General features: G+C 49.9%; 1 protein-coding gene across 1 annotated transcript in view; it reads right to left on the bottom strand.

Annotated features, from left to right (window-relative positions):
* The window catches only part of LOC125446313 (neurogenic locus notch homolog protein 1-like), a 128,339-nt gene that overhangs the window by 48,753 nt on the left and 57,873 nt on the right, over positions 1-21,713 (bottom strand). Inside the window, exons 12-19 of the mRNA XM_059639448.1 lie at positions 20,605-20,715; positions 17,222-17,414; positions 10,312-10,457; positions 8,889-9,002; positions 7,563-7,682; positions 5,095-5,247; positions 3,815-4,043; positions 1,514-1,715 (exon numbers count right to left, since the gene is read on the bottom strand). Of these exons, the coding sequence (XP_059495431.1) occupies positions 1,514-1,715; positions 3,815-4,043; positions 5,095-5,247; positions 7,563-7,682; positions 8,889-9,002; positions 10,312-10,457; positions 17,222-17,414; positions 20,605-20,715 (1,268 nt within the window). The remainder of the gene's footprint in view (positions 1-1,513; positions 1,716-3,814; positions 4,044-5,094; positions 5,248-7,562; positions 7,683-8,888; positions 9,003-10,311; positions 10,458-17,221; positions 17,415-20,604; positions 20,716-21,713) is intronic.

The following is a 21,713-nucleotide window of genomic DNA, read 5'->3' on the forward strand; positions in this document are numbered from 1 at the left end:
AGTGCAGCCAATCCACCTAGCCTGCACCCTCCTGAACACTAAGGGGCAATTCAGTGCAGCCAATCCACCTAGCCTGCACCCTCCTGAACACTAAGGGGCAATTCAGTGCAGCCAATCCACCTAGCCTGCACCCTCCTGAACACTAAGGGGCAATTCAGTGCAGCCAATCCACCTAGCCTGCGTATTATTGCATGGTGGGACAAAACCGGAGCACCCGGAGGAAGCCCCCACAGACACAGGGAGAACGTGCAAACTCCACACTGATAGTTGCCTGAAGCTGTGATCGAGCCCGGATGCCTGTAGCTGTGAGGCAGCAGGTGCTAACCACTGAGCCACCAGAACAACCCATTCAACAGGTACCTTTGTGGCACAGTGGTAGTGTCCTTATCTCTGAGTTAGGAGGCCTGTGTTCAAGCCCCACCTGCCCTTGAGGTGTGTGGTAACATCTCTAAACAAGTTGATTAGAAAATATTTTTGACCCTTGCAGTATCTGGCCAGTCACAGCCTGCCAACATGAGAATGGTCCAGATAACAAGGTGTAGAGCTGGATGAACACAGCTGGCCTGGCAGCAGGAAAGCTAACGTTTCGGGTCTGGATCCTTCTTCAGAAATGGGAGACAAACCCATTCTGGCTGACAAATAGAAAATTATTATTCACCGATATCAGTACTTCACCTCCTATCCAATGTGTTCCAGCTTCTCTAACCTGCCTCCTGTGGGGAAAGTCTGTCCAAAATCTTCTTAAATTCTAAATATCAACACCCATCAGCTCTCCTTTATCAATGTTGTCAATAACATCCTTGTAAACTCCAACAATTTTCATTAAACACAATATCCTATTCACAAATCCATGCTGAATATGGCCAAATAAATCATCCAGGTGTCCGTTCATCCTAACCATTTTTGTAAATTCTAGCATTTTCCCCTCTATTGGTGTCAGGTTAGCAGGTCTGTAGACCCCTATTCTGTCTCACACCCCACTCAAATCATGAGGTGACATTTCACCACCTTCCAAACCAAAGGAAACATTCTGGGATCTATCAAAAATCATCATGGGTGCACTGGATAGCTCTCTAACCACCACCTTCGACCCTCTGGGATTTAGAAAATCAGGCCCTGGGAATTTATCACCTTTTAGCTTCATTAATTTCTCCGGTATGATCTTCTCACTAAAATTAATGTCAACCCTACATTCTCCATAGTCACTTGGATCCCTGCTTCCGGGAGATTTCTCATATGTTCCTCAGTGAAAACCGACCCAAAGACATCATTTCACTTCTCTGCTATTCCCCATTCTGCTCTCTCCTGGCTGTACCTATAATGGGCCTCGATTCATTTTCAATCAAACAGTTTCTATTCTCCGTGACCTGCAGGTGCTTTTACAGTCCATTTTGTTATTTCTTGCTGAGATTGCATTCGTATCCTTCAATTCCCACTGCACTGCACCCCCTACCCCTTTTCTGATCAGTTCTTTGGCCTGAGGTGAGACAGGGTTTCTTTCACGTGTCGTTACCTGGCAACTGCTGCCTGTGTAGCCCTGAGCACAGGAGCACTTGTAGGTCCCATAGCCATCAAGGCAGGTGCCTCCGTTCAGGCAGGGCTGCGAGTCACACTCGTTGATTTCCTGCTGGCAGTAGTGACCTTCGAACCCAGCTGGGCACTGGCATGAGAAGTTGGCCACTTGGTCGACGCATGTGCCCCCATTCAGGCAGGAGCTGTGGCATAAGGAAAGGACCTGCAGTGAGATGGGCACTGACACAGAACGTGTGTGCGCAGACCTTAGCGAATATCATTTAGCGCCCTCGGCTCAAAAACTGCCAAATTTACTTCCAGGCACAAACTGGGAATAAATAAAGATGATACAGATATCTGAAGTAGGAATTCAGCTTCATAGCTCCAATTTTAGCATACCTGACTGGATGGGAATCCAAGGAGTCAGGTGCACCTGGAAATAGCTAGACTTTGAAATAAACCAAACAGATAAAGTAGACGGCAAACTGGCATTACAGGAAAGGGAAAGGAGAAGGAGGAGATTTAGGGTAAGATTTGCCCAAGCATTTTGGATGTGAGCCATTTGTCGGGCAACATTTCAGACACCATTGACACAGACCAAAACTGCACAGCCTCTGTTCCAATTAGCAGTCTGACCAAGCAAGGCTTCATATCTCAAATCCTCTTGGAATAAAGGATAACCTTCCATTCACCTCTGAATCAGAAGCAGATCGATGGGCAGGTGTGCCACACTGTTAGAGATGCTGTTTGTGTTGGGTGTGGGGGAAGCAGCAGTGGTGGGCAGGGATGGGGGTCATGAAATGAAGCTCCTACCTGCCTCTCTCGGTTACACCTTAACGATCCCATTAGGGGCTTTCAATGAACATCATCACAGTATCCCTCAGCTCCCATCACAAGATTAAAAAGATGATTATCTGGGATTCTACATCTATTCCACAACCCTATTGCTGTTTGTGGGAGATTTCTCTGAACAAAAGTTGGTTTGTTAGATTTTCCCAGAGATCTGGGTGTTCAGAGCAACGTTCGTAGACTTGGAGGCAGTGGTGTTGGAAATATTGGGAACTGTAAGAATATCGCTAGAGCGCTCTGTCGAAGGGTGTTGAGAAGCTGGTGAAAATGGGAAGGCGAGATATAAATCCAGACAAGGAGAGGCATCACCCCGAGGCATAATTTTAGGAAGGGACAGAGCTTAGCGTGAACAAATGATAGAATGTGGCAAGGGGCAGCGTGATGAAGTGGTTAGAGAGGAACACAAGGTTCGAGGCTTTTTAAACAGAGACACGGAATACAAAGGCAGGGGAGTTGTGGCACAACTTAGAAAAGTCTGGAACAAAAACAGAAGTTGCTGGAAAAGCTCAGCAGGCCTGGAAGCAGCTATGAAGAGTAAAGAAACGGGGTCAACGTTTCGGGACCGGTGACCCTTCCTCAGAATTCTGAACAACTTAGAAAAAGACTGGATTTTGCTTCAGTCGAAGTACTGTACGGACACTTCAGGAACAAAATGAAGGCTCTGGAAAGAGCACATCAAAGTTCGAAGAGGGTGTTCCCAGAGATATGGGTCTTCAATGACAGCAATAGATTGAGAGAAGCTGAGGCTGGTCTACCTAGGGAAGGTTCAGATGAGATTTGAAAGAGATGGTCGACACCATGAGACCGCTGCCCATATTAGGCAGAGTGGAGTTCCCATTGGTAGGGAGGCCCAAGAAATGGAGGTGGAGGGGAACAAGGATGGAACATCAGTGCAGTAAGTGGTCATGAGATTTACCACACGTCTGACAAAGTACTGAAAGTAGTTTTCATCAGATCTGCCGATGGAGAATTGAGGAAATAGCTGGATAGAAAGGAGACAGAAAAGGAACAGAGGGATGGGTCTATTCCTCAACATTTTATACGCATGAAGTGTTCTCTCCAAACACAGGGAATACATCTGAGCCGTGCGTATGTTTGGCATGACCCAAGCGCGCGATCGTCCCCTACTGCTTTCTCCATGGCAACACTGCAGACCAATCAGTCTCAACTTGTCAGCCAATCAGCATCCTTTTTTGCCTCGCGGGGTGTAAACTGTCGCGATTGCTTGGCACGTCCATGCGCTGGTCCTCATGAAGGCCGAGCTGGAAAGCAAAGGCATGGTGCTCTCTTTCTACAAGAGTCAATGCGCTCCGAAAGGCTATTCACCCTGTTGGCCTGTCAGCTGGCTCGGTGTGTTCCGAAAGGCCGTGGAGCGAAATGAGAGCTAACAGCTCGTCAACCCTCCCCAGACCTGGCAGGATGAGCCAGTACCAACGTCCCCGTCATTCCCTACCTCGGAGTACAGTCCGGGATGTCGTTCTCACAGCAGATGCCGTCGTAGCCCAGGGGGCAGGTGCAGGTGTACCCATTGACACAGTCATTGCACGTCGCTCCGTTCTGGCAAGGGTCACTGTCACACTCGTCAATGTCCTCTTGGCATCGGACGCCAGCGAAGCCCACGGGGCAGGAGCAGCTGAAGGAGTCTACCCCGTCCTCGCAGGAGCCACCATTTTGGCATGGGTCTAGAGGAAAAGACACCGAGGGGGAGGTTACATTCCGACACGCCCTTCAGCCCGACACTGCCCAAAAGCCACTCTCCCCACCCAACACACTTTCCTGTAGCTTCTGGCTTCTCGGGAGAGAGAAAATTTAAAAAGGAACTTTGGAGGGTTTAACGAGGATGTTGCCAGGGTCGGAGGGCGAGGCTGGGGCTATTTTCCTTGGAGCATCGGAGGCTGAGGCGGTGACCTTATGAGAGCTTCACAACATCATGAGGGCCATGCATAGGGTGAATAGATTAGGCTTTTTCCACAGGGTTGGTGACTCCAAAGCTGGAGGGGCATAGGTTTAAGGTGAGAGGGGAATGATATAAAAGGGGCAACTTTTTCACACAGAGGGTGGTGCGTGTATGGAATGAGCTGCCAGAGGAAGTGGTGGAGGCTGGTACAGTTACAACATTTTAAAGGCATCTGGATGGGTATATGAATAGGAAAGGTTTAGCAGGATATGGGCAAAATGCTGGCAAATGGGACTAGATTAATTTAGAATAGCTGGTCAGCATGGACAAGTTGGACTGAAGGGTCTGTTTCTGGGCTGCACGGTTCCATAGCTATCACTCTGTGAGCTGGGGAACAAAATGTGGCTGGGCCGATCGAGGTGTTCTGCGGCTGATGTCTCCTCAGATCACACAAGGGCAAGTCGTGGTGAGGTTGGAGATGCTCTACCCTAAGGATTGAAATGTCCGAGGTGCGGAGAAACAGGAGGGGAGAGAAAGGGAAGAGAAGGGAGCTGGGGGTGGGGGTGGGGTGGGGTGCAGTGGAGAGGAGTCCGTACGGATTTAATATGTGTTCCCATTTCCAGGCCATGCCATGTGGTTCTCATGGACATGAACTGGTGTCCAGGAAAAGGCTTGTTTGTACAACTTGAATATCCATCAAATTCCAACGCAGTGAGCAAGATCCAATACCGTTATCTCCCTGTATCAGACAAGGTATACAGGGTGACACTGGACAGCTGACAGAGGGAAAGAAGGAGGGAGAAGCGGGGGGAATTGCTGACCGGCACATCACTCACTGGTTGAGCAGTCATCGATGTCCACATCACACAGCCGGCCACTGTAACCTGCTTGGCATTTGCAGAGGTACCCGCCATCAGAATTCCAGCACTGCCCCCGATTGAGGCACGGGTGAGAGACGCACTCATCGACGTCCTCCTCACAGAGCCTCCCTGCCGAGGAAAGCGAGACAGCCCCTGTTAACGTTTCCCATTTCAGTGACACGTCCCTCAGCTTCCCCCACCCGCTGCCCAGTCCCTCCAATCAGCCCCTCACCCCGCGGAATGCCGTCAGGAGACACTGTCTAATACAAGGATCAGTCGAGAAATCAGGTGATTGACCCTCCCTGCCCTTTCGCTCCAAACACCCAAACTCTGGCATTCCTTTAACAATTTCAGAACTGAACTAAATGGATGAACCCTTATTCTGAAACCGTGTCTCAAGGTTGAAGATTAAGCCCCCTTCCCCCGGCATGGAGAAATATAACTCTCAGTATCTTATCTGTTTCAGTAAGTCACATTCCCCAATTCTACTAAACGCCAACAGATCCAGGCCTATTCTATACAAGGCTTCCTCATAAGTTAACCGCAGCCCTCCTTCTAACTGCTCCTCATGTTATTACACACATTTTCTAACCAGGCTGTTCAGGGATGTTACCACATACCTCTGGAGCAGGTGGGATTTGAACCTGGGTCTCCCGGTTCAGAGGTAAAGACTCTAACATTAGCCCTTGTCTGATTATCATTTAGTGTAGGTGACATTCCAGATGTCTTCTCATTGAGCCCTCTATACAATTATAGATCAGATTCCTGATTTTTAACCTTCCATTCCTCTGACAAACCATAGCAACAGAATCTTAAAATCCCTATGTAGCTGGGCTATTCGGCCCATGAAGTGTCCCCCAGCCCTCCAAAGAGCATCCCATCCAGACCCACCCCTCCACCCTATCCCTGTAATGCTGCATTTCCCGTGGCTAATCCACCTAACCTACATGTTCCTGGACACAACGGGGCATTTTAGCACGGCCAACCCACCCTATCCTGCACATTTTCAGACTGCGGGAGGAAACCGGAGCACCCGCAGGAAACCCCACGCAGACACAGGGAGGATGTGCAAAGTCCGCACAGACAATCGCCTGAGAGTGGGATCGAACCTGGGTCCCTGGCGCTGTGGGGCAGCAGTGCTAACCGCTGAGCCACCGTGCCATCTAAAATGAGTGAGGGGGGGGTGGCGGTGTGCATGGTCAATGGTCAATGGTGGCAAACAGCAAGGACCAGAAGGTACTTCTCTCAGCTGCGCTGTTTGTGAGCTTGTCTGACATTTCCAAGTCAATTCCAGCCAGAGTTTATTGCACTGATACATTCCCCTCTCCCGTCCGTCTCTACCAACCTGCACCATGTCTGTTGGTGGTCCAACTGGGAACTGAACCAACGCGCTCATGGGCCACAGCAGATTGTATCCTAACGCACAGTGACTCTACCCGTGTTTGGAAGCCCAAACATCGTTTGGATGGTCACGAAATTAGCGTAATTTCTATTTGTTAACTGTGAATGATTAAAAGGCTTCAAAAGCACAGTTGACAAATTTTCACGTCCTCAGGACCTCTCAAACGACTCTCCACAATGACGTTCCTTTGATTCATGCAGTGGCTGGTGTGTGTGTGTGTGGAATGAGCTGCCAGAGGAAGCGGTGTAGGCTGGTACAATGTTAACACTGACAAAGCTGGGTACATGAATAGGAAGGGTTCCGAGGGTATGGGCCAGATGCTGGCAAATAGGACTAGAGTAATTCAGGATATCTGCTCGGTACGGGTGAGTTAGACCAAAGGGTCTGTTTCCGTGCTGTACAACTCCATGAATCTAAATACAGCCCCTGTGGAGAATGCAAACTCTGCGCAGCTGAATTCTCCCATAATGCAAAGCCAGAGAGGTCAGCAGAGGGTGTATACTTCTGTAATTAACCCCGTGCTGTCCCTGTCCTGGGAGTATTTGGTGTGGACAATGTAGAGGAAGCTTTACTCTATATCTAACTCCGTGCTGTCCCTGGCTTGGGAGAGTTTGATATGGACAGTGTAGAGGGAGCTTTGCTCTGTCACTAACCCCGTGCTGTCCCTGGCCTGGGAGTGTTTGATACAGACAGTGGAGAGGGAGCTTTGCTCTGTAACTAACCCCGTGCTATCCCTGTCCCTGGGAATGTTTGATACAGACAGTGTAGAGGGAGCTTTGCTCTGTCACTAACCCACACTCAGACCTGAGTATTAGGATCACTCCTATCCTTCTGCATTGTGTTTATCTTGCTGCCCGGTCAGCTCTGCCAGTGAAATGATCTGAGAATGATCTGTCGACCGTTCGAGAGAGTCGGAAGAGATTACCATGTGAACAATGAGAGATTGATCTGTTTGTCCTGGTGTGGGGTAATGTGCCTACCCATGGTCTCTGGAGATTATGGGATTGGGAATGGAATGCCTGTGAATTCTAATGTTCCCCACCTCTCCACCCAGCCTGACAGGCGCAGGTAAGCGAGACGTAGTCCGCAGACTCCATACAGCTTCCACCATTTTTACAAGGGTCCGGAACACAAGGGGCAAGTAATGTCTCGCAGTGCTGACCTGAAATAAAAACACGTTCAGAATACTGACCGACTGTAGGATCGGCCGATCACACGTCACCCTGTACAAACAGGCAGTGACTGACTGACTGTAGGATCGGCCGATCACACGTCACCCTGTACAAACAGGCAGTGACTAACTGACTGTAGGATCGGCCGATCATACGTCACCCAGCACAAACAGGCAGGGACTGACCGACTGTAGGATCGGCCGATAATACGTCACCCTGTACAAACAAGCAGGGACTGACCGACTGTAGGATCGGCCGATCACACGTCACCCTGTACAAACAGGCAGTGACTGACCGACTGTAGGATCAGCCGATTACACCTCACCTTGTACAAACAGGCAGTGACTGACTGACTGTAGGATCGGCCGATTACAGGTCACCCGGTACAAACAGGCAGTGACTGACAAACTGTAGGGTCGGCCGATTACACGTCACCTTGTACAAACAGGCAGTGACTGACCGACTGTAGGATCAACCAATCACACATCACCCTGTACAAACAGGCAGTGAATGACAGACTGTAGGCTCGACTGATTGCAGCTGACCCTGTACAAACAGGCAGTGACTGGCCAAGCTATAACCAAATCAACATTGAATCAGGATCGAGTCACATCGCCCACAAGATCATCCAGGTCACAGGTTCACTACTGACCACAGGATCATGCCAAACACTGGATCTCCCCTGACCATATGATCACCCCTAATAAAGGAACACCTGAGTCACAGGATCATCATGAACACAGGCCCAGGCCACTCTCGATCACAGGATCCCCACCGATCACGGGCGCTGCCCCTTTCCGAGGATCAAGCCCATACACAGGATCAGCCCTGATCACAGGCTAATCCCACGGTCACCATCGGAAGCTGGAGACTGCTGCTTATCCTGTGTGTAATTTGTAAACACATACATACCCAGCTCGTGCTGCAGTCTGCCCAGGGAGCTGTAACCACTCCAGACCTGTGACCACCAGTAGGGCCCAGCACGTGTGCACGCGCACACACACACACACACACACACACACACACACAGGCACAGACACACACACACAGAGGCACAGACACACACACACAGACAGACAGACACACACACACACACACACACAGAGGCACAGACACACACACACACACACACACACACACACACACACACACACACAGATCTCCCCTCACCACACTGTGCAAACAGCTGGGAGTACCTGTGTAGGGAAGCTCACATTGACACACGTAGCTGGCTATACCATCCAGGCAGCTGGCATTGTTTAGGCAGGGCTCGGACACACAGTCATCCTGATCGCTCTGACAGTGCTGACCTGGTGCAGAGATAGTAAAACAAACCGGTCACTACAGTCGGGTTGGGCTGTGAGGTTAAATACAGAGTAAAGCTCCCTCTACACTGTCCCCATCAAACACTCCCAGGACAGGGCCAGTACGGGGTTAGATACAGAGTACAGCTCCCTCTACACTGTCCCCATCAAATACTCCCAGGACAGGGCCAGTACGGGGTTAGATACAGAGTAAAGCTCCCTCTACACTGTCCCCATCAAACACACTCATGATCGTGAGAGCAGGGTGTTAGATACAGAGTAAAGCTCCCTCTATACTGTCCCCCATCAAACACTCCCAGGATAGGGACAGGACAGGGTTAGACTGTATATATATCGGTGTAGGGCTCTCTGGTCTGCCTGAAAGCTAAAAGTGAAATAAAACTGGTTCTGTAATGCCTTATCAATGCTCGTTTGGTGAGGGACTACGTGTTTCCCTCACAGGATGTATTTGGGGAACTGCACACACACACACACACACACACACACACAAGACCTGCACTCTTGTACATACAGACATACATACACACACAAACACACATGCATGCATCCTTGTACATACACACAAACAAACACAAACGTATACACACACATGCGCATGCTTGTATATACATGTGCATACACACAAACACACATGCACACTCGTACATGGTCACAAACACATGCTCACACACATACACAGACACACGCAAACACACATACACAGACGTACACACACTCACACACACACATACACAGACACTCACATATACCCACAGACACTGTCTTTCACACATAGACAGGTATACACACAGGCATTCTTGCACGCACACACACACACACACACACACACACACACACACACACATTCACATATGCTCACACACACACACGCTCACACAGACGCGCACAGACAGGGGTGCAGAGATGCATATTCCCACACGTGCACACATACACTCACACACATACATACACACAGACACACACACACGCACACACGCATACGTACACACACAAACACCGACACATGCACGCTTGTACACACACACATACATAAACACACACACACACACACACACACACACATACACACACACACACACACACACACACACACACACACACACACACACTAAAGGAACTAAATGAAAAGCGGCACTCCCTGCTTCGTCCACATACCCCCTCTTTCCTTCTCCTCTCCCTCCTACTGTGCACCTTAATATATCCTTCCCTTTCATCCCCTTGCTCCTGTGTTCCCTCCCCTTTGCAGCTGCCCCACCCCAACGACCCCCTTTTTCCGGCCGGTGTTGGTTCTTACCTGTGAAGCCCTTTGGGCAGAGACAGCTGTAGCCATTCACATGGTGAACACACGTCCCTCCGTGACCACAGGGCTGCGACTCACATTCATTCACCTCCACCTGGCATGTGGGCCCTGTCCAGCCAGGCTGGCAAACGCATGTAAACCTGCGAAGGAGAAGCCAGGCCCTCAGCGGAATGATCTTGGGCAAAGGGATAGGAGGAGTCAGGATGAAGAGAACCCAATACCTGCCCTCCCCTGCTCCCCTTTAGTAGCTGCAGGCACCATGTGGCTCTCTCTCTCTCTCTCCTCCACCATCACCACTAGCCCAAAGGTTCTGGGTTCCTTCCCCAGCTCAGGGTTTCAGCCCATCATCGTAGGATCCCAACACTGTGGGAGCAGGCCATTTGGCCCCATTGAGTGCACATCACCCCTTCCAAAGAGCATTCCACCCAATCTCCTGTATTTCCCTCTTTCAGAAATCCAGTGGCTGTGAAAAGGCGTATTTCTTTTTCCTCCTCCAACAACGCCACAGCAAAATTTCGATGTACAAAATATCAGTGGTTCAGCGGTTAGCACTGCTGCCTCACGGTGCCAGGGACCCAGGTTCGATCCCTCTCCCCACCCCGCCTCAGGTGACTGTCTGTTGGAGTTTGCATGCTCTCCCTGTGTCTGCGTGCTGTGGCTTCCTCGCACAGTCTGAAGATGTGTAGGTTGGGTGGATTGGACATGGAAAAAGCACGGATACAGGGACAGGGAGGGCCTGGGTGGGATGCTCTTTGGAGGGCTGGCGCCGACTTGATGGGCCGAACGGCCTGCTTCCACACTGCAGAGACCCTTTGAATCTAAGCGAATGGAAAGCAGGCCGAATGCAAAAACAGATTGCTCTGCCTGAGAGATGATCACATGACACCAAAGTGCCATGCTGGGCCATAACCCGGAGATGTTTTTCTGTACAATGGAATGCTTGGGAAATTAGTGAAAGTACAAGGTTACAGTAAGTAATCCGGGACTCAGAATCGGGCTAATATCGGGGACTTTGCCCCTGTAAGAAGACAACGAGACTTATTGATAACTTAACAAGTGTGTTATGCACTATTGGCGTTTACCCTGGGTTGGGATTGAGGTGTCGATCGGAGCCAGGAACTCCGAATTCTGCAGACAAGTAAAGCAGGATCACCAATGTGCAGGAAGGCATGAGACCCTTCGCCATTCGATGCTATTAAATGTGCTAACCAAAACGACACATACATATATTACATGGTTTCAGCAAGTAGAGTTATATAGCACAACATGATCTGTTCATGCCGATGAGGTGTCCTGCATTGATCTAGTCCCATTTGCCAGCATTAGGTCCATTTCCCATCAAACCCTTCCTACTCACGTACCCATCCAGATGATTAGCTTGCTTGCATGTAGGGGAAGTGTAGTAGTGTTATTGCTGAACATTTAATCCAGAGATCCAGGTAACGTCCTGGGGACCTGGGTTCAAATTCTGCCATGGCAAATTAAGGAGGGGGGTAGGGGATCAAGAAATAATGTTGACCATGTATCCCATTGTCAGTTGTCAGGGGGTAAAAACCCATCTGGTTCACTAACATCCTTTGGGGAAGGAAACTGCCATCCTTACCCGGTCTTGCCTACAAGTGACTCCAGGCCCACCGCCCTCTGGGGATGGGCAATAAAATGCTGGCCTAGTCAATGATGCCCTCATCCCAGGAATTAATTTTTTTTAAGTTTCTAGTATGTAGGCTATTTAATTTCCTTCACACCTTCTTGTTGTCATTTTGATCAGTCCCTATAGAACCTGTTAGCTCCTTTCACCCCAACAATACACACAGCTTCCACAGTCATCCATCCTGAGGTAGGATTTGAACCCAGAGCTGTCGGCCCAGAGGTAGGGATGCTACCACAATGCGACAGCTAAAGAGGCAGATGTTGAAGAATCAAACATACGAGAGGAAGGAGAGTTGGGGACATTATTTGTGGCGTGCTGACCAACATCGCTCCATCAGTCACTGTCACAGAGTCGTTCGAGTGTTTAACTGTTTGGGAGATCATGCTGTGTGCAACGAGGCTGTTACACTTCCTGTATCACAGCAGTGACTACACTTAGGGGAACACATAAGCACCTGTAAAGTACTTTGGCTCGGCCCCAGGGAAAGCAAAGAGCTGGACAAACACTGGGGTCTACACTGTGCACTCTTTCCCACAGAAGACAGACATCCAATCTCATTTGTGTCACCATGGCAATGCCATAACCAAGCAGAGTTGCCGGTTTTCTTGCATTTAGTCCTGATGAGAGCAAGATAGCAAGTTTCACATTCATGTGTCTTTTTAGCAATGTTTAGGGTCTCCTATTGTCATGTGCAAATATTATATCCCATCCCTTTCCAAAACAATCATCACTGCATGGATCATTGTGTTTCCTGATGTAACTGATTCGGGTTTGTTTTTTTGTTAAAGGAAGTGCAGGAAAGGTAGGACCTGGGAATAAGTCATTCAGATCACTGGGGATAGCGAGGCAGGATGAGAAAGCATATGAGATCACTGAATAATTACAGTGCAGGAGGGGACTTATTTGACCCAATGTAACTGCACCGATTCTCTTACCGAGCGTCAATCCCCTGCTTCCCCCCACCCCCACATCCTTGCATGCCATTTCCATCCAAAAAAACATCCAATCTCCTCTTGAATGCCCCAGTTAAATCTGCTTCCACCAAATTTCGAGGCAGCTCATTCTACAGCCAAAACACTTGCTGTGGAAATGTTTTACCTCACTTTACTCTTCCTTCGTTCGCAACGCCTTCTCATTCTTTTATTTTTGCACTTCCCAACACGAACAGCTTCTGCCCATCTACTCTGCCCAGCCCACTCAGGATTTTGAAAACATTCATCAAATTTCCTCCTTTTCGACAATGTGCGCAGTCCCAACTTCTTCAATCCCTCGTCGTAAACTGAAGTTTCTCGTTCCTGGGGCTATTCTTGTAAATTGCTTACATTAGCGCCACAAAGCATTCGCTTCTTTCTGTCAGTGGAATACCTACAACTCTACACAATGATAATACAGCACGACAACTCTACACAATTATAATATGACAGGCTCAACTGTGAACAAATGCAATGTGCCTCCCACAACTGTACACAACATGGTGAGCTTTATAAATCGAAATATTGAGTACCTTGTGGTGGGCCTTTCTTTATTAGCGGTTTAACAATAACCAGAGTACCATATCCACGTTTGAGCAATGTAATTTGGGGAGGATTGGATGCCTTCAGAAAAGAACATGCTGAGAGCAGCCCCAGGGATGGAGGAGTGAAGATAATTGGCTCGTTTGGAGACGGTTGTTCTCCTCAGAGATTTTCAAAAATCATGAGGGCTCTAGGCAGGACAGAGAGGGAGAAGCTGCTCCCCCCCCCCCCCCCCACCACCTCATTGGGAAGAATTGAGAACCAGAGAGATATTTTTATGAATCAACCTGTCCAGAACCCAGGCCTCCTGGCTCAGAGATAGGGACTCTACCGCTGCACTGCGAGAGCCCTCACTTTGAGAGCCAGAGGGCACTGATGTAAGGTGATTGGCGAAAGTAGCTGCAAAGGGGTGGCATGTGTCTTGTACATGTAGTGCAGTGGAGGGGGTGGGGGTGTGCAGGTTCGGTTGTGACTGTGACGGGGGAACGAGGTAAGGAGCTGAAGGGCAAATGAAAGGGAGCTGTCGGGAAAGGGAGATGGGGCACAACTCACTGTAGAAATGACGGGCCAAATGGCCTCCACTGTGCTGTAACTACCTTGATTTTGTTCTCTCTCAATGCCTTGGGCCTGTAATCGCATTGAAACACTATTGTACCATCTGTAGGCAGGTTAATATTCTACAATGGGTTAAACTCAATGATTATAAATAGTGCTTCATTGCATTGTGCTGTGTAATGATTTTATTAGCTGCGTACCATTTGTACCTGAGTGAGGCTCCCTCATTCATGGCCCAGCGGATAATATATCCCAGAAGGAAGGGCAGGGGAAAGACTAAAGTTGGTGACTTTTTGGAATTTATGAATGTTGCGCCGTCTGAGCAGTGTTGGTCCCTCCCTTCCCCGCCTTACATGGTACAATCGGAGGCCCTATCGAGCAGGAAACATCTGCTTCCTGCCGCCAAATCGCAACAAAGAGCTGGCCGGAAGCTGCATCCTGCGGTAACGATTCCTGGGGGTCATTCTGGAAGAGGGTCCACCCTGCAGTCCGACCGGGAGAGAAGGCATTGAGAGGAACGGCCTCCAGCCATGTCATCAGGCTCAGGGGTGAACGTCAGGCAGAGCAGCTCCCATTCCCATAGGAAAACTAACATATGGAATGATGCCTGGCTTACTGACACCAAAACCCTGACAGGAGGGCAACAACAGCATTGAAGAGGGATTGTGGGGTGGGGCGGGGGTGTAGTGTTGGTGACAGGTGGAAAGGAGATGGCACGAGAGCAGGGGAGGGGCTCAAACCATGCAAGGATTTCATGAGGCTCGATCCAAACCAATTCACACCAAGCTGGTCTCTTTTAGTCAAGTCAATTGATCCTCCCCTCAAACAATCCCTTTGCCTTTTCGCACTGGCACCACTCCCTGGGTGCCATGTTGACCCGCTTCCCCCAACCGCCCCCATCCTTTCTGGTCAACATTGTCTGCGACTCCACTCGAACAGAGCCAGTCACATCTTCGTCAATCTGTCCTCCCCCTCTCCAGAATCTCAAGTAACCAAATGGAATTGGGCCATTCAGCCCCCTCAAACCTCACCCACCGGTCCATACCATCTAATTGTGGCCTGAGCTTCACTTCCATTCCTGCCCCTCCTTGACCGCCTTCTCCCTCCGAGATGAAGCCTCAAATTGATTCAATAATTCAGCCCTCCAAGGAGGAGAACCTTGAAGATCAACGTGCCTCTGAGAGAAAAACATCGCCTTCTCTCTGCTCCATCTTAGACCAGAGACACAACTTTCGTTGTGCGAAACTGCCTTCTCTCTTCTGGATGGTAATTTAATCTTCCACATCTCGCACCATTGCCATCTTCAGACTGGATTGGCTAAGACTATTGTCCTAGCTTGCTTCCATTGGTTATCTCAGACCTAGCTTCTGCTATACCCCACCCCATTCCCCCAAGTAGCCTGCAGCCATTGGCTCACCCTGATGTCCTGGCCTGCAGCCATTGGGTAGCCCTGACACCCTGGCCACCAGCCATTGGCTAGCTCTGTATAGAGCCCTTTGATGGGGCCATCAAAGGTCAAAGATTCCCTGTACATGGATGATGTTGCCATTTTCTGCTCAGATCCACTGTCAGAGTGCAGACTCATGAGCATCTGCAACCAGTTCAAACTGGCCTCAGGTGCAGAGATAAATCAAAGCCAGAGTGAGGCCATGTTCTTGGGGAATTAGGCCGACTGATTGTTCATACCCTTCGCTGTCAGGGCAGATTACCTGAAGTTCTGGGAATATGGTTGGGAGGGGCCAGGACGTGCACAAAATCTTGGGAGGAGTGCATCGCCAAGGTGAGGCAGAGCCTGGGCTTTTGGGAGCACCGCTGCGTCTCCATTGTGGATAAAAACCTGGTCCTCAGGTGTGAGGCGCTCTCTCTCGGTTGCTGTACATGGCGTGGGTCTGGGCCATCCCCCAAAAACTGCACCGTGGCAGTCATCTGAGCCATCTTCCACTTCATCTGGAGGGCTCTAAAATGGGCCCGGTTCGCAGGAGTCGATGTACAAAACCCTGGATAAGGCTGGGGGGCTGAGGGTAGGGGTGGGGGGATGGCGACAAACATACCCACTGCCGCCCTCACCCCGATGGCCACTTTTATGTGCGGCTGCATCAAGCTGTGCGTAGACCCTCGGTACCCAAACACCAAGTCTCACCACGAACTGAAGCTCTATCTGTCCCCGATGTTGCAAAGGATGGGACTGGCCTCTCTGCCTCAGAACGCCCCAAGAAGTGGGACCGTTCCATATCACCTGTTCTTCGTGGAGAGAAATTTACAAAGGTAAAAATTCTGACCACCAGTCCATCAGGAAGTGGTCAGCACATAGCATCCTCGATACCCTGAGGGAAAAGGAGAGTGTAGATCCTGTTGCGTGGTTCTCTGAGCAGACTGCCAAAGTCATTTGGCAGAAAGTCTCATCACCAGAACTTTCCAAAAAGCACCGAAACATGGTTTGGCTGATGGTGAGAACGGCCCTACCCGTGAGATCCTTCACATACGTCCAGTCGGTCTGTGCTACCTCATGCTGCCCTCAAAGCAGGAGGTAGGGTAGAGACTGTCGCACATCTCCTTCTGGAATGTGCCTGTGCAAAGGAAGTCTGGAGGAAGGTGCATTGGTTTGTTTCGAGGTTGGTCCTGAGCAGCTCCATGATGCGGGATTCTGAGCTCTACACGCCGAGACAAACATCGACTGTGCCTGGAGGATCATCAACTCGGTGTAGGGCTCTCTGGTCTGCCTGAAACCTATTGGTCTTCCAGAGTGAGGAGTATATCCCAAACGAGTGTTGCAGACTCACATACTCCAAGGTCCAGGACTATGTGCTAAGGGACGCACTAGAGCTTGGGGCAGCCGCTGCCAAGGAGAAAGACCACTGTCTGAGGTCTCTTTGCCAAATTTAAATGGGGGTTTGTTCAGTTATCGGACCCTCCTGGTGCCTCAAATATACGTAGATAGTATCCTGCATAAGTTAGAGATGATTTGTTTGTTTAATGGAGTCAAACCCTACATTTGTTTCTCCAGATGCAAAGAACTGAATTTACTGACTATGTCTGTACAGGAAGATATTTTAATGAATAAAGTATATTTTTAAGTGTGATTTGCAGCGACCCAGTGACCTGTTTGATCAATGATGGCTCAGGGCACCGTCTTTGCCTCCTTAAACGCCCTTGCGCCCCATCCCGCGAGAGTCTGGTGACTTACCCACTGTCATGGTCGATGCAGGTCCCCTGTGCACACGGGTGGTTCCCGCAGTGATCCATCCTGGACACGCACTGAGGGTCGGAATAGCCGTCCGGGCACACACAGGCGAACCCATTCACCCGGTCCTGGCACGTACCCCCGTTGTGACAGGGACTGGAGACACACTCATCAATGTCAACATCACAATGAAACCCTGCGACCGAAACAGAACAGTTACTCACAAGCACTCCTGCAGCAACGCGCCAACATTTCCTGGTTGAGGAGACCATCTGCTTCAGGCACCCAACTTGAGTTTTATCCGAAAACAACTGATATTTCCACCTTCAAATCAAAGGTTGTTCCACTGGAACACCATACAAACATAATACAATAGAATTGATCAACAATGTTTAACTCATCATCTCTTACCAACTGTGTGCCAGCTATTCTTTCTTACTGGAGAACATCACAAGAGAGATGGTTTTCACAAGCCTGCACCCTCCCGATGTTTATAAGAGCATTCCAAGATGCAAAGCTCATTGCAGGTTCATTGCATGAGGATTTGTACCAGACTAGGATGAAGGATGTCCCTACTCTGAGATCTGAGTCGGTGATTTCTCACAGCCTTGAGTTCTCATGGTCAGGCCAATGAGTACAGCTCCTCCGACACCAGGGGCAATGAGCAGCAGCTCAAACAATGTGTTTATGTCCATCTCCTTCTCTCTCTCAGGGTCACCATCAGAGGAACCACCCACATTTTACTCAGTAGTGGCATATTGCTTCCGAGGTGTGAAGCTGGGGTGGAAATATTATCTGGGAAACAGGAGCAGAGGGTACTGTGATGGTAAAGTTCATGGAATGCACATCCAAACACAACGTGACAATTCACTGAACTCCTGAAAATATGACCACGCTGTCAGAAAGTCAGTACTGAGGGAGTGCCGCACTGTCAGAGGGTCAGTACTGAGGGAGTGCCGCACTGTCAGAGGGTCAGTACTGAGGGAGCGCCGCACTGTCAGAGGGTCAGTACTGAGGGAGCGCCGCACTGTCAGAGGGTCAGTACTGAGGGAGTGCCGCACTGTCAGAGGGTCAGGACTGAGGGTGTGCCGCACTGTCAGAGGGTCAGTACTGAGGGAGTGCCGCACTGTCAGAGGGTCAGTACTGAGGGAGTGCTGCACTGTCAGAGGGTCAGTACTGAGGGAGTGCCGCACTGTCAGAGGGTCAGTACTGAGGGAGTGCCGCACTGTCAGAGGGTCAGTACTGATGGAGTGCCACACTGTCAGAGGGTCAGTACTGAGGGAGTGCCGCACTGTCAGAGGGTCAGTACTGAGGGAGTGCCGCACTGTCAGAGGGTCAGTACTGAGGGAGTGCCGCACTGTCAGAGGGTCAGTACTGAGGGAGTGCCGCACTGTCAGAGGGTCAGTACTGAGGGAGTGCCACACTGTCGGAGGGTCAGTACTGAGGGAGCGTCGCACTGTCAGATGGTCAGCACTGAGGGAGCGTCGCACTGTCAGATGGTCAGCACTGAGGGAGCGTCGCACTGTCAGAGGGTCAGTACTGAGGGAGTGCCGCACTGTCAGAGGGTCAGTACTGAGGGAGTGCCACACTGTCAGAGGGTCAGTACTGAGGGAGTGCCGCACTGTCAGATGGTCAGCACTGAGGGAGCGTCGCACTGTCAGAGGGTCAGTACTGAGGGAGTGCTGCACTGTCAGAGGGTCAGTACTGAGGGAGTGCTGCACTGTCAGACAGTCAGTACTGAGGGAGTGCTGCACTGTCAGAGGGTCAGTACTGAGGGAGTGCTGCACTGTCAGAGGGTCAGTACTGAGGGAGTGCTGCACTGTCAGACAGTCAGTACTGAGGGAGTGCCGCACTGTCAGAGGGTCAGTACTGAGGGAGTGCCGCACTGTCAGAGGGTCAGTACTGAGGGAGCGGTGCACTGTCAGAGGGTCAGTACTGAGGGAGTGCTGCACTGTCAGAGGGTCAGTACTGAGGGAGTGCCGCACTGTCAGAGGGTCAGTACTGAGGGAGTGCTGCACTGTCAGAGGGTCAGTACTGAGATAGCGCTGCACTGTCAGAGGGTCAGTACTGAGGGAGTGCCGCACTGTCAGAGGGTCAGTACTGAGGGAGTGCCACACTGTCAGAGGGTCAGTACTGAGGGAGTGCCGCACTGTCAGAGGGTCAGTACTGAGGGAGTGCCACACTGTCAGAGGGTCAGTACTGAGGGAGTGTCGCACTGTCAGAGGGTCAGTACTGAGGGAGCGTCGCACTGTCGGTGGGTCAGAACCTGAGTTATTTTAGTGAAGTTGTTTGTAATTATAAGTACACTCACAGCTAACTATTACAATACATAATCCTTTGATTTACCTTCGCCCACCGTCCCTCCCATCTCCCCAAACTCCGTTCTCACTCCTGAGGTGGAATAACACAGGCAGACCACAGGAGTGAGGGAGTGACTCAGTCGTAACTCTCTGCTTCCTCACATGCAATCTTTCATACTGCGCCCTCAGCCCAGCTCATGCCAGGGTGGGTAGTGAAGGTACAGCGTGTTAAAACCGGGCAGACCTGTTCAACTTCGAACTGAACCACCAACACCCTGTGTTCTGCGTGGTTTGGAAATTTCCCATGCTTCTTCAAGTCTCAGCAACAGGCTCGGTCAGGCACAGATGACTGTGTAGTTCATTCCTCAATTAATCCACCTCTCTGAGCCAGTCCCTGTTTTGGCCGCACCTGGGTGGGCACCCGGATGTTGTTAGCAGTGAACGTTAACAAAATAAATCTTCTTCATCTCCCTCTTTGGTAACATGACACGCACCACCCTCAGCATAAAGGCCCAAGGGACGCCAAGCAGTCTCCAGACAGAGAGAGAGGGGACTGAGGGACGCCAGGCAGTGTACAGATATCTCCCTGAGAGAGTGGTGGGGGAGGGGGACTGAGGGACACCAGGCAGTGTACAGATATCTCTCTGAGAGAGAGGGAGTCACTGAGGGACGCCAGGCAGTGTACAGATATCTCGCTGAGAGAGAGGTGGGGGGCACTGAGGGACACAAGGCAGTGTACAAATATCTCTCTGAGAGAGGGGACTGAGAGACAGCAGTGTACAGGTATCTCCCTGAGAAGGTGTGCAAAGAGATAGCAGACAGTGTCCAGATATTTCTCCGAGAGACAGAAAGGACTATAGGCATCAATCTCATGTGTGTTTGCAAACTCATAGCTCATACAAAAGTATCAATGTGTGGTACTGACCAATGAAAGGTTGTCTTTGGAAACACAAGTTTAAAATTATTAAAGTTTTGTTCTCTATGTCACTAAATGAGTAAATAACTGAAAAACAATGCATTCCCTAAATTTTACAGGAAGTTCAACCAACTGCAGGGAGGAACCATTCGGAACAGATTTTGTTTTACCTGTGAAACCAGGGTCGCACACACAGATGTAACTGTTTGATCCATCTTTGCATTTGCCAAACTGGCACAGATTACCCACGCAATCATCAATGACATTCTCACAGAGCAGCCCTTCAGGACAAACAGAGAAGGAAGAAGTGAAAACCACAACAAGGCAAGAGGGGTGTGTGTGTGTGTGTGTGTGTGTGTGTGTGTGTGTGTGTGTGTTTCCCTGTGTGTGTGCGTGCGTGCGTATCTGTATGTGTATGCCTGTCTGTGTGTGTGCATGTGTGTGCATGTGTTGAAACATGTGTGTCAAATAACCCAGTCATCTGCCAGCTGCAGTGTGTCATTGAGCAGGGCTGTGTGACCGCTCAGAGGCAGTTTCGTTCACTTTTTAACCACATTCCTGCCCATCAGCCCCGCACTGTTTTCCATTTTGACTCAGAGGTCCGTGGGTTCAAATCCACATCAGAACCCTGAGCACCAAAACCAACTGAGTCCCCACCTACCTCTGCAGGAGTCATTCTGAGCTGGGGAAGCACAAAAGACACTTGTGGAAATACACTGGGAATCTGGAACAAGGACAGTGAAAAGACTTGAGAAACTCAGCAGTGCTTATGGGGAGAAAGAGGGTTAACATTCAGTTCTGGAGAAGGGTCACTGGACCCAAATATTAACTCTGTGGAGAGAGAAAGAGAGAGAGAGAGAAACAAATGTTGCCAGACCTGCCGAGTTGCTCTGTTTCCGATCTTTGACATCCTACATTCTTTATCTTGTCTTAATGTTAATTTTGTCTTTCAGAATTCTTAGTGCTGAAATGCATCTCTGCAATGAACGTCTGCTTCCTTTCCACCCCACTGTACCAACTTCTCAATGTCCTTTTGCAATTCCGCACTGTCCTCCTCACACTTTACAATTCTTCCCAGTCTCAGGTCATCTGCAAACTTGGAAATTATTGCCTGCGCCCCCAGATCTGGGTCTTTGATAAACACCATCAGGGTAGGCATGGGATCCCAATATCAATATCGAGGAAACTCAATGGCAAGCCTCCACTTGGTTCGCAATAAACAACTGCACCTCCCAGTCGTGAACCATTTTAACTCCCCCTCCCATTCTTTAGAGACATG

Source organism: Stegostoma tigrinum, chromosome 34 (assembly GCF_030684315.1).
Source record: "Stegostoma tigrinum isolate sSteTig4 chromosome 34, sSteTig4.hap1, whole genome shotgun sequence".
In the NCBI taxonomy this organism is placed as follows: Eukaryota; Metazoa; Chordata; class Chondrichthyes; order Orectolobiformes; family Stegostomatidae; genus Stegostoma; species Stegostoma tigrinum.